Source organism: Equus asinus, chromosome 4, assembly GCF_041296235.1.
Source record: "Equus asinus isolate D_3611 breed Donkey chromosome 4, EquAss-T2T_v2, whole genome shotgun sequence".
Classification (NCBI taxonomy): Eukaryota; Metazoa; Chordata; class Mammalia; order Perissodactyla; family Equidae; genus Equus; species Equus asinus.
This window is the reverse complement of record NC_091793.1, coordinates 120,541,355-120,553,840: the sequence shown is the minus strand read 5'-3', so window position 1 is coordinate 120,553,840 and position 12,486 is coordinate 120,541,355. Positions and strand designations below refer to the sequence as shown.

At 33.4% G+C, this 12,486-nt stretch overlaps 1 protein-coding gene across 4 annotated transcripts in view; it reads left to right on the top strand.

Moving 5' to 3' along the window:
- Positions 1 to 11,911, top strand: part of NCKAP1 (NCK associated protein 1) — a 96,001-nt gene extending 84,090 nt beyond the window's left edge. For all 4 annotated transcript variants that reach the window (XM_044768606.2, XM_070508219.1, XM_070508218.1 and 1 more), the window contains 7 exons: positions 1,995 to 2,077; positions 2,521 to 2,601; positions 6,110 to 6,203; positions 7,981 to 8,097; positions 8,702 to 8,811; positions 9,916 to 10,005; positions 10,987 to 11,911. In XM_044768606.2, coding sequence (XP_044624541.1) covers positions 1,995 to 2,077; positions 2,521 to 2,601; positions 6,110 to 6,203; positions 7,981 to 8,097; positions 8,702 to 8,811; positions 9,916 to 10,005; positions 10,987 to 11,103 — 692 coding nt within the window. In that variant the 3' untranslated portion in view covers positions 11,104 to 11,911. The remainder of the gene's footprint in view (positions 1 to 1,994; positions 2,078 to 2,520; positions 2,602 to 6,109; positions 6,204 to 7,980; positions 8,098 to 8,701; positions 8,812 to 9,915; positions 10,006 to 10,986) is intronic.
- Positions 11,912 to 12,486: the final 575 nt, after the last annotated feature.

The following is a 12,486-nucleotide window of genomic DNA, read 5'->3' as shown; positions in this document are numbered from 1 at the left end:
ATTCTCTTCATTTGCCATTACTTTTATCTCTACCTTTTTTAGTCATTGTTCTACAATCCTATTGGGAAAATTTATCCAGTCTTATTTATCACTGTGTCTTAAATTTTCATCCCCAGCCTTGACTCTCTCTATTGAGCTCCAGTTGTTTAATACCAAGTGCTAGTTTGACCAGAGCTGCTCAAAGTGTGGTCCAGGGACCAGAAGCAACAAGCAACAGCACCACTTAGGAGCTTGTTAAGGATGTAAATTGTTGGGTCCCCAGACCTACTAAATCAGATTGCTGGGGCCTAGCAGGTGACTCTTGATTTGCACTAAAGTTTAAGAAACATGGTTAGACATCTTCAGCTATATGACTCATAGATACTTCACAACGTCTCTGGAATGGGAAGGATCTTCCCCTCATGGGAGGTGCAAGTGGGTTGGGGAGAAAAAGCCTGATAGTCTTTGGTAATTGACCATTTCATTACGTCCCTTGCCATCCACCCAGTGACTCACACAAGAAAACCTGGATATCCTTCCTGATACTTCCTCTTATCACAATCCACATCCAATAGCTGGATCTTGCAGATTAGAGTGCTAGTTGGTGGGTCACATTTGGCCCAAAGACATACTTTGTTTCTCCCTATGGTACATTAAATTAAAAAAGAAAAAATTTGGTCGTTATTTTTTAAATGGGAAATTTCACATAAAAATCCAAACTTCTGGCTTCCCCCTCATTTCTCAAATAATCATCTTATTGAACATCTGATCTTCTGGGTCTCAGGTACTCTGCTGAGTGCTAGAGATAGATAAAAAGATTAATAAGACTGGTTCCTGCTCATGTGGAATTTATAACATAGTTGTGCTAACATCATTTTGTTAACACTGCTATTTTAATTCTCATCACATTTTGGCTTATACTATGCCTGTTTTTTTGTTTTAATAAAACACTTATGGTAAAGGTTTAAACAAACCATACAGGAGGTAGAAAGTCAAAACAAAATAATTCTCTCCATTTCTACTCCTCAGAGCTAACTACAGTTAAGAGTTTTCTATGCATCTTTCTGTCACTTTGTCATCTGTATGCAAATTATATGTATGTACATACAATTATATGTATGTGTATATAAATGTATGTATACACATATGTGTGTATATATATATCTTTTTCTCTCATGTAAATGGGATCTTATTTTCTTAGTTTTCTTGACAGTCCATTTAGACTGTTACTGAAGGTCTAGATTATTGTTCTGTTTATATTTGTATTATATATTTGTATTTTTTGTATTTTTATATTTGTATTTATGTATTTGTATATTTGTATTATTACATAGTACAGTGCCTTGTATATGGAGCGTAATTCAATAAATGTTTGTTGGCTTTTTAAAATATGAAAGTATTGATTCTTCCAATCCTAATTGCCTTTGATTTTGTTAGCCAAGTTTTTTAATATTAAATATATAGTAATAATTTTCAGAAAAATGCTCTCTAACCACAATGAAGTGATCAAATCCATTCATAGTCTTCAGCTGCCTAGTCTTGCAAAACTGCTTGTGATCTCAAAGGTCATTTTTTGTTTCTGGATCTCCACAGCTCAGTAACTTAAGAATGTAGCATCTCCAATTTAGAATGGACGTTCTGGGTCCATTTGAAGATTTAACTCATATCCACTCTGATCATTTTCTTCCTTTTTCTCCCCTTGTCTCTCACCTTCTTCCTACCTCTACCATTTCTGAGACAGGATTATACCGGTGGCTACTTAACGATTGTTTCAAGATTCTGCTAAACCATCTAAACTATTTTAAAGTGTACTTCATTTGAAGTAAACTATAATTTCCTTAATTTTAATATCAGCTTTCAGTACTTTTGCCTCTTTAGTCATTTGTTGTAATCAAATTGCTATTAATTGTGCCTTTTATCATGGGAGTTTTATGACTAAGAGTTTTCTCCAAGGTTAAGAAAGACTCTAGTTCACACTCTTTTCTTCTCTTCTCCTCCCCTTGCTTTAAATTTAGCTGTTGACAGTGTCTTGAAGAGGATGACAATAATTGGTGTAATTTTATCCTTCCGATCATTGGCACAAGAAGCACTTAGAGACGTAAGAAACCATTATAAGTACATATATTTTATCTAAATAATCCCTTTCCATTTCCCAGAAATTAAAAGTTACTCTAAATTTTGCCTGGCAGTAACATAATTAAAATTCAAATTTTCACAGTTTTATAAAATACAGTATATAGAAGTTATAGTTATTTAAACTCATTTTGTTTTATATTGAAATGCACAGGGTATAACTTGCCTGGATATTGTCCTACTTTTTCAACTTTTCTCTTTATGAAAATACTCTCCATTTTGACTATACTCGGTTTGGTATCGAATACATTCCATTTCTATGTATCTTAGTCCTTTAGAAAATCACATGAAAATAGATAAAGTAAAGTAACTTTTATGAAAACCAAAACTAATCAAATGGTAATATTTCATAAATTTAGAGGTTGCCATTTAAAAATAATTCTGCATTCTTATTTGTTGTCCTGTCAGGTCTTGTCCTATCACATTCCTTTTCTTGTAAGTTCAATTGAAGATTTCAAGGATCACATTCCAAGGGAAACTGATATGAAGGTAAAAAAAACTTCTATTTGGATTTTACGGTTTCTAAAATGAAATACTTAAGTTAGTTACATATGAGGTAAGATTTAATAAATCCTGTACTAGGGTAAAGTTTCTACTTTAGAGTGATCACTTAGCATGCTTGCCATTGAAAATGCATCTTTGGGAGCTCAGCACTAAAATATTATGTAGACGTTTTGAAAGTCAGTCTTCCTTGATCACCTGTAGCAATGTAAAATGAGTTGATGTTGATCTTTTTTTTCCTTAAACTGATAGCTGTTTATAAATGGTCATAAGCAGAGTGAGAAAGATAAGTCAGTGAAGTGAGAGTTGTTTTATTTTAAATAAAGCTCAATTCAATCAGTTTTTAAAAATTGATGTTAAAAAGTCACTACAGGGGGCTGGGCCCGTGGCCTAGTGGTTAAGCTCAGTGTGCTGCTCTTTAGTGGCCTGGGTTTGGATCCCCGGCACAGACCTACACTGCTTGTTGGTGGCCGTGCTGTGGTGGCAACGCACATATGAAACAGACAAAGACTGGCACAGATGTTAGCTCAGGGTGAATCTTCCTCAGGAAAAAAAAAGTCATAGAAGGATGTTAATTGTGGGCTATAATTTTTAAATTTTTTAATATCCTGTTTTTAATTAATAAATGTAAGATAGAAGGTTGGTAGTCTTATGTGAGTGCATAGTTTTTGTTTGTTTTGAAAATTTATTGATCATGAAATCCCACCACTGATCTAATCCCAGCAATGATTTACCAGTGGCTACACCTCTAGTAAGTGACATATCAGGGCTCATATCTATGTTTTCTAACCTTTCATGTTTCTTGGAAAGATTATTTTCTGTTTTGCATATTTTGGAAAGCACTGACTGGAAAAAGTTATGTCTAAACTCTTTTGTATGACACTCAAGTCTCTCCTCAGATTGATGCCACTCTAACTTTTTGAGGCTTATCTTCCATCGCTTGTTCCATCCTTCTGCTCTCTTCCTTTTCTTACTCTACTCCTGTCTTCATATGTACCCTGTGAGATAACTAGATCTTTCTGTGTGCATTCCTACATCTATCTGTTTTGTCCTCTAATTTATTCTGCCTGAAAATCCCACCCTTCTCTGTTTCTCTCTTTTGAAATCATACTTGTCTTTTAAGGCCTGATTCAGTTGCTATCTTCTAAGAAAGATGTCTTGATCCCCAAGTGATAAAGAATTTCTTTTTTCTTTGTCTTGTCAGAGAACTCTTTGTTTAACCATTGTAGAGTTAAGCACATTCTGCCTTGTATTATAGTTTAATTTTTCCACTTAAATTTCTACTAGTTTGTAAATATGTTGAAGACCAAGACCTTTTTTGCTTTATTTTTGTTTCTCCCACAGTGCTTTGCATAGAATAAACATTTGAGATCAAAGATTGTCCTATGATTGAAAACTGTGTGAATAGCACAAAATTATTTCTTAAGGGAAACACTGTAGGAAAAAGAAGTTAAGAAAATTTTAAAGACAAATCAGTCCCTGAAAAGATACTAGTGTGCAGATTCTGAGAATGCTAATTAATATTCTAGCAAAAATTCAATTCTCTTAGCACCTGATAATTGTATTTAGTTTCCGGCAAACTTTCAACAGAACTTATTATTTTTTTAAAAGCCAAACATAATTTTTAATAGTTTTATTGAAATATAATTCACCTACCATAAAATTTACTTATTTTAAGTATACAATTCAGTGGATCTTAGTATAGTCACACAGTTATATAACCGTCACCGCAATTTTAGAACATTTTCATCACCCAGAAAGCAACCTTGTACCCATTAGCAATTATTATTTCTTCCCAGTCCCCAGCCCTAGGAAACCACTAGCTACTTTCTATCTTTATAGGTTTGCCTATTCTTGACACTTCATATGAATTATACAATGTGTAGTCTTCTGACACTGGCTTCTTTCACTGAGCCCAGTGTTTGTAGGTTTATTCGTGTTGTAGCAAGTATCAGTACTTCATTTTTTTATTGCTGAATAATGTTCCCTTGTATGCTATATACCACATTTTATTTATCCGTTCATCAGTTGATGGACATTTAGGTTGTTTTCACTTTTTGGCTCTTACAAGTACTACTACTGTGAGTATCCATGTACAAGTTTTTGTGTGGACATATGCTTTCGTTTCTCTTGGGTATATCGCGGGAGTGGAATTGCTGTGTCACATGGAAACTTGATGTTTAGCCTTTTGAGAAACTGCCAAATTGTTTTCAAAGTGGCTATGTCATTTTGCATTCCCACCAGCAGTGTGTTTCCATTTCTCTACATCCTCATCAATAGTTGTTGTTATCTCTCTTCTTAATTATAGCCACTCTAGTGTGTGTGTAATGGCATCTCATTGTTTTGTTTTGCATTTTCTTGATGACAAATTATGTTGAACATCTGTTCACGTGTTCTTAATTGGCTATTTGTGTATCTTCTTTGGAGAAATGTTCACATCCTTTGCTCATTTTTCAGTTGACTTGTTTGTCTTTTTAATTTTGAGATGTAAGAGTTCTTTATATATTCTAGATACAAGTGCATTAACAGATACATGATTTGCAAATCTTTTCTCTCATTCTGTGGGTTGTATTTTCATTTTCTTCATAGTGTCCTCTGAAGCACAAAAGTTTTAATTTTGATAAAATCCAATTTATCTGTTTTTTCTTCTGCCTCTGCTTTTGGTGCCATTTCTAAAAAATCATTGCCTAACCCAAAGTCATAAAGACTTATGCCTGTATTTTCTTCTAAGAATTTTATAGTTTTAGCTCTTATGTTTAGGTCTCTGATCCATTTTGAGTAAATTTTTGTGTGTGGAGTGAGTAATGCATCACAAATTATCTAAAACTTAATCCATGGCATTCCATTTAAGATACACAGTTTTACTTCATATTTTATCCTGAGTTTTTGTTTGTGTAATATGAGAAGTAACCAATTATGTAGGTGATTTTTAAATGAGGTTTGAGCAGTCAGAATATCTTAAATACTTGAAATCCATATGTGTATCCAAAAAAAATTACTTTAAGAATTCCTTTATCAGATTTTAAATCAGTACCCCTTAAAAAGTCTATTATAGTAAGTTATTTACCATATTTATAGATACATGATAGGCATTGAACCACTATAATTTTTCTTTAAACAAGTATGGACATAAACATTAGTTCAGTAATTTTGATTGAGTTTTATTCATCTCTTTTGGCTTGATATTTTATATCCATGCTTCCAAGAAAAAATAATCACTCTAGAATGATTCTGTTCGAATTTACCACAGAATAGTAGACAAGTTTTATTTGGCCTAATGGTAGGAAGTTACAAGCAGCAGCACGTCGCAGAGTACTAGATCAGCTCTTCAGTGTAGGTCAGTGGTGCTGTAGTTCCTGCTTCAGCGGCTTCCGAAATTCTGTAGTGTTCTTGTAGGCAGATTCTAATTTAAATGGTATATCTTTTCTTACTAAAGTGAGATTTCTCAGAAATTTGTTAGAATAATTCTTAATCTGTAATTCTTATTTTTTATCAGGTTGCAATGAACGTGTATGAGTTGTCCTCAGCTGCTGGGTTACCTTGTGAGATTGATCCTGCCTTGGTGGTAGCTCTCTCTTCACAAAAATCAGGTGACACGTGCTAGTAAATACGGAGTAGTGTTAGTAGTTAAAATTACCAGGGCAGTGTTTATAGGTGTGATACTTATCTGTTTACTTAAATGCCTGCTTTATAGCAAACCTTTTTTTTTTTGGTAGCTGGTATGTATCAATGCAGAAAAGACAAAGATCCCTGTTTTCTGGAGCTAATGTTGTAGCATAGTCATCACACAAATTAGATATTTAAGCCGTGAGACTGGATGAGATTATTAAGGCTATTTAGTGTAGATGCAGAAGTGAGGATGTTCGGGGTCTGGGCCCTGGGACACTGTCAACGTTAAGACTCAGGGAGAAGAGGAGGAACTGCCAAAAAAAGAAAGTGAGAAGAAAGGACCCGTGAAGGAGAAGAAAAACAAGGAAAGAGTACCTTCCAGGAGAGTAGGAAGGGAATGATCAGCTATGTAGAATTAAAGGGTGGTGCTAACAAGAGCAGTGTCAGTGGAGTTTTAGGGGCAAAAGGCTGATTAGAGAGGGCCTAAGAGAGAATACAAGAAGAGGAATTTGAGACAATAAGTATAAAACAACTCTCTCAAAGAGTTTTACTGTAAAGGAGAGCAGAGAAATAAAGTTATAGCAGCTGGAGGCAGGAGTGAAATCTAGGGAAGGATTTTTTTCAGATGGGGAAGTAACAGCATTTGTATGCTGATGGAGATGGTCCAGGAGATGGCAAAATTGATATCTAGAGCAGTGTCCTGTTTTAATTGGACTAGAGCTGCTTGTCATGGAGGGTCTGTGCGTTATTATATAACAGTAAACATTTAAAAGGTTTTAAGGCCAGCCCTTTGAAATGTACCCAGAATGCTCTAGACATTTCTAGATTTGTTTACAAAGTAAACAACATTTCATCTGTTTCTGGTACTAAATTATCCTCTCCTACCCTCTTGCATGTAGCCTGGTGTTTGACTGGGTTCATCAGTTCTTTTTTTATTTAACAGTGCTTTGTTTTGGTCATTCATACAGTGTGTTAATTATAGTCATATGGATAATTAGTACTAATACTTAATTTGCTACAGCTGTATTTTTCATAATCAACCAAATTTTTTAAAGATACTCTGGCTCTTATGTTTAATTCGTAGTTACATGTGGTGGTAAATAGTAGGGTAACTGGAGGTTCCCAGATACCAAATCAGTCAAGTGCCTAGAAAACCGACAATTTTAGTACATATTACAGTGAATCTTTTAGAAGAGGTTCTCTCTTAAAAGCCTTAGGGCAATGCTAATTATTTTCACTTATGACTGGTTCTTTCTGTCTTCTAAAATGAAGAGGGTGGAAATCCAGTCCACTTCCCCCATTTATATCTTTTAAATAGTAAATTTCTAATCACATTCATATCTATTGTAGAAAAAAAATTTAAGCATTTTTTTATGATTTTGCAGAGTAATTTTGAGATAAATCTTCTAAAGTAGTAAATAGAATTTTCTTGTAAAATAATTTATCATGAGTTTTCAATTAGGAAATTTTAGGATTCTAGTTATCCTAATCATATTTTTTGTCCTATAATCTTAAAATTTTCCTTATTATTTCATAGAGGTCCTTGAACTATGCCTAAGTAGTTGATAATAGCCAATAATAATGTATATTATTTCTGTTTATTCTGTATTTCTTATAACAGAATTGTCATCAGTTCTGTAGAGGCTCAGTAAAATACTTGATATAGAAATTAAAATTTGCTTTTTCTGGTTTAGATTATGAACTCTTAACCAATCTTGAAGAAATACCTTGGTTTTATTTTTAATTTTTCTCCCTTAGAAAACATAAGTCCAGAAGAAGAGTATAAAATTGCCTGCCTCCTCATGGTCTTTGTGGCAGTTTCTTTGCCAACACTGGCCAGTAATGTGATGTCTCAATATAGCCCTGCTATAGAAGGTAATCGTGGTTTAAAATTGTTTTGGCAATGGAAAAGTCATGAGTTTTGAGATAGTAGACACTTTTCAAGTAATTGATGTTCTTTTATAATAAAATGGGTTAAGTTCTGCCACTTACTAGCTGTATAAACTTGAAAGGTTGATTTTTCTTTTTCTGGGCGCTAGTTTCCTGATATGTGAAATGTGTATGTGTGAGCCTGTGGGTGCCTGAACTTGTGTGTGGCAGGGGATGGTAAGGGAATATTCAACTCTTAGGATTATTTTAAGGACTGAATGAGAAAATGTTTGGAAAGCAGCTAAGTACTTTTTTTTACGTTCCCAAGGCAATGTAAAACTGATGTATGGTTTCTTTTAAGGGTTTTTGAAAATTTACCTATCTAACACAGGCATAATCATTTGGTGCTCTTTTGGCTACCCTTTTTTTTTAAAAGCACTAGTCCTCCTGAAAGTGAAAGGAAAGCAAGGCAAGCAGGTCATGCCCTCACTCTGTTTTAATCATGCTACTGTCTATGCAGATTGTAAAGTGGTTAAAGACTTGCCTTCTGTGTATTATTTGACATTTTGGGGTCACACAGAAACCGCAAACTCTGTTTGCACTTTCTCAGGGCACTGCAACAACATACATTGCTTGGCCAAAGCCATCAACCAGATTGCTGCCGCTTTGTTTACAATCCACAAAGGAAGCATTGAAGACCGTCTTAAAGAATTTCTGGCGGTACGTATAATCGAAGAGCAAAACTCATGACATTTTATAAAGAAAATTAAAAATCATAACTGTGAGATGTACAGAGTAAATTCTCTTAATTTATTTTTTCTGGAAGGAGAAACAGGTGAAGGCAGGACATTAAAATCAAGGAGCAGTTAGCGTAGCATTTTTTCCAACTTAGAAATCTCTTGTTTCTAGAGCTCTGCAATGTGGCTTTTTGCTAAGCTAATGTTTGGACTGCCTTAGAGTTTTGCCTAGGATTTGAAAAATGAAAAAACATAACAAAGGGAAATTGAAGCAGAGAGAGAATGTTCCCTCCAAAAGGATGTATTTTACTTATTTCCATTTATTTGGAGAAAGACTGTTAATGATGACAAGCTCAAAATAAGAATACTAATCACTACCAGAAGAGGGTGGTCGTGCTGACTAGCTTCACGAAGCACGGCTCTTAGTTTCTGTGTAAGCAGTGTTCTTCTTTTCCTTTATCAGGGTGCCTTTTCCATAGTTTACTTAAAGGAAAGATGAACACTAGAATATTTGCTTCTTTTCAAGTTAGAAATCCTGTTAGCTTTTTAAAAAATTTTTGTTTTAATTTTTAAAGCAAATATAGTACGGACTTGAAGAGAAAATAACCTCTATTTCAAAGAAAACAGTATTAAGATTTAAAATTTTTCTTTCCATTTCCTTTATTTCCTTCATTCAAGACTTAATGTCCTAATCTCACAGTGTTTCCATTAATTCAAACTCAATGTGAAATTTTCTTCTTATTTGAGTACTAAGAAATATAGTTAATACAGATATTGGAAAGAGAAAAAATCATTTAAATTGTTTTTTAAAAAAAGACTTATTGTGAAAAAAAAAAAGAGTTTTGAAGACCAACAGGAACATTTGATTACATTTATTATCTTTGTGTCTACTCATACTTTAATAACTCTAAATTATTGCCTGAATATAAAGAATCTAAGCTCGTCTTATTTGTTATTTAATTGCTCATTATCTTATATATAGCTGCTGAATGATTGCAATGTGTTGCAAGTTGAAGCGTAATGAAAATAAACTACTGGTGAACATTGCATTAAAAAAACTTATTTAAAATGTATGTATACTTTTAAGCTTGCATCCTCCAGTCTACTGAAAATTGGCCAGGAGACAGACAAAACAACAACAAGAAATAGAGAATCTGTTTATTTACTGCTAGATATGGTAAGTTTCATCTTAATTTTTATTAACAAGAAAAAAAGTTCCAGTCATTCCTAGTAGTCTTTTCTTGGCATTTTAGTGATTAAATAACAAGAGCTGAAGTATTTTTTTGATCCCTTGTGTTCACTCTACCCAAGCCACCCACTTTCTAAAAATTACTGAGAAGACTGACATTACTTGTATTTTACCATATGACAATCATATCAGAAAATAGCAAAATAAAAGATTAGAATTACCTATAGGGTATTCTTTTATGGATGGTTTTTTACCCTGTTGGGAAACACTTGGGCCTTATACTTTTCTAGTGTATCAATTTTAACTCTTCCAGTTTTACGAGTTTTCTGTTTTCTGACTCCGTTCTGCCCATGTAATATAATTTCCTACAAGTCTTTATACCTAGTCAGTTCCTTCTCTTCACTGTCCATAGACCAGCCATACTTGTTTCTACCGTGTGACTCTCCCTCACTTAGAATAGTTTCCTTTACCTGTGGAAATCCATGTCTATCCTAATGATTCAGCATGCTCCATACCTCAAGTCTTTTTTCCAGATAGACCTTCCTGATTACTCTGGCCTACATTAACATTTCTTCCCTTTTGAACTCCTCTAGTATTTATAGCTTTCTACTTAATTATAGTTGGTCTTATGTTTGATTTGACTTTCTAGCTTAGTCTTGAGTGCCCGGTTAGACTTGATGATACGGACCACATTTTAAATATGTTTGTATTCTATGTCTAGTATGTTGTTGAGGGCAATGAAAGTGCTCAGTATGTTCCTGTTGATTAATTGATTTAATTGAAAAGTAGTACTGTAAACATTTTGATAGCATACACTCTGGCACATTTACATTTCAGGTTTTAAAGTAAAAGGAAAATAATTTGTGTCTGTTTCCAATAAGAGTAACATAAAATTATGGTTTACCAGTTGTCAGTATATCTTCCTATAATAAGTAATTTGAATTCTGATGCATTTTTGGAATTTTTCAGATTGTGCAGGAATCCCCATTCCTGACAATGGATCTTTTGGAATCTTGTTTTCCTTATGTCTTGCTGAGAAATGCATACCATGCTGTCTACAAGCAAAGTGTTACATCTTCTGCTTAAAATATCTGCTTATTGAAGACAAGCACGCATTTTTGTTGCCTCAGTTTTTCCTGTAAACTGTGGAACTATTTTACCTTAAGGCCTGAAAAACAGTTTTGTGGATTATAAATTTCTTTCCTATGGTTGTATTTTCTGATCATTGGTTTCTTAATACAGTTGTACTACAGTATACTTGGTTGATTTACGTTGCACATTCACTGAGTTCACTGAAATTATTCCTATAATTTTGGGATATCATTTGTTTGAAAAACATACATTATCTCTATGTTTTTGATATTTGATAATGAAAAAAAAACTTTGCTTGTTTATTTCTGAAAAAGAATTGTATTTAGTGATTATTTTAGATAGTGATATTATAGCATTCATCTGTGTGTAAATTATTTCATATAGGGAAGAGTTCTGATCTGTACCTATGGTTCTTATTGAAAACAAAACTGGATGTGCATTTCTGTGATGTTATGAATACATTTCTACTTTATTTTGAAACATTTGCCAAACTAAATACTAAAACACTGTATAACATTAAAAATGTTGAAGGACTGCTTAGCGTTAGAAGCAGACTGTGTCCTGAAATTCTAAAACAGCAGCATATGTTGTTGCTTGTATAAAGCCTAGTGGTAATTTTTAGACTAACTTCCATGGTGCCCTGTTGGCATTAGCACTACCATTGTACCCTGCTGTATAATAAACAATCTTAGACATTTATCAGCTGTTGATACAAATGTTAGTCCCTAACCACTTTTTATATGTTTTAAATTTTTGAAATTCAAGTGTACCTGCCATAACATAAAATAAACACTAGACTGTATCACTTTTTGAATGATTTCTTTAATTTGGGATCTTCAGAAATTTATTCAATCTATGAAAACTTTCATTTAAACTTAGTTTAAAATAAACTTTAGCTTAGTTTAGGAATGTCCCAGTATAGCATTCGATACCAGGTCATCTATTACAAGAGTTGCTTAAAAGTTTTGAAAAACACTGCAGTGGAAAAAATATTAAAATTAGAAAATAAAATTATATAACTTTTTTTATAAAAATTATGAACTAAAAGGAAACTTTTGTGCCATCAGCTTGCTAATTGTATCTGTGATCAAATAAATACTTGAAAGAATGGGAAAAAATTGATTGTGGAACTAGTGAAAATGTTCTTAAGAATTATTACATCAGTCAATAATTAATGGAAAAGATATAAAGGGCCTGTTGCTTGGTGGTTGGCACGGAGGGTGGAGCAGCTCATTTAGTTTGAAAACTAACCAGATGTTTTGTTCTTATTGGCATTGTAAGGACTTTCTCAACAGCTTTGTGTCTGGATATCACATAGAGCATTTGCTGTTCAGGGCTTCTTATGTGTACACTGGTAACTTGTGTTAAGATAAAAGA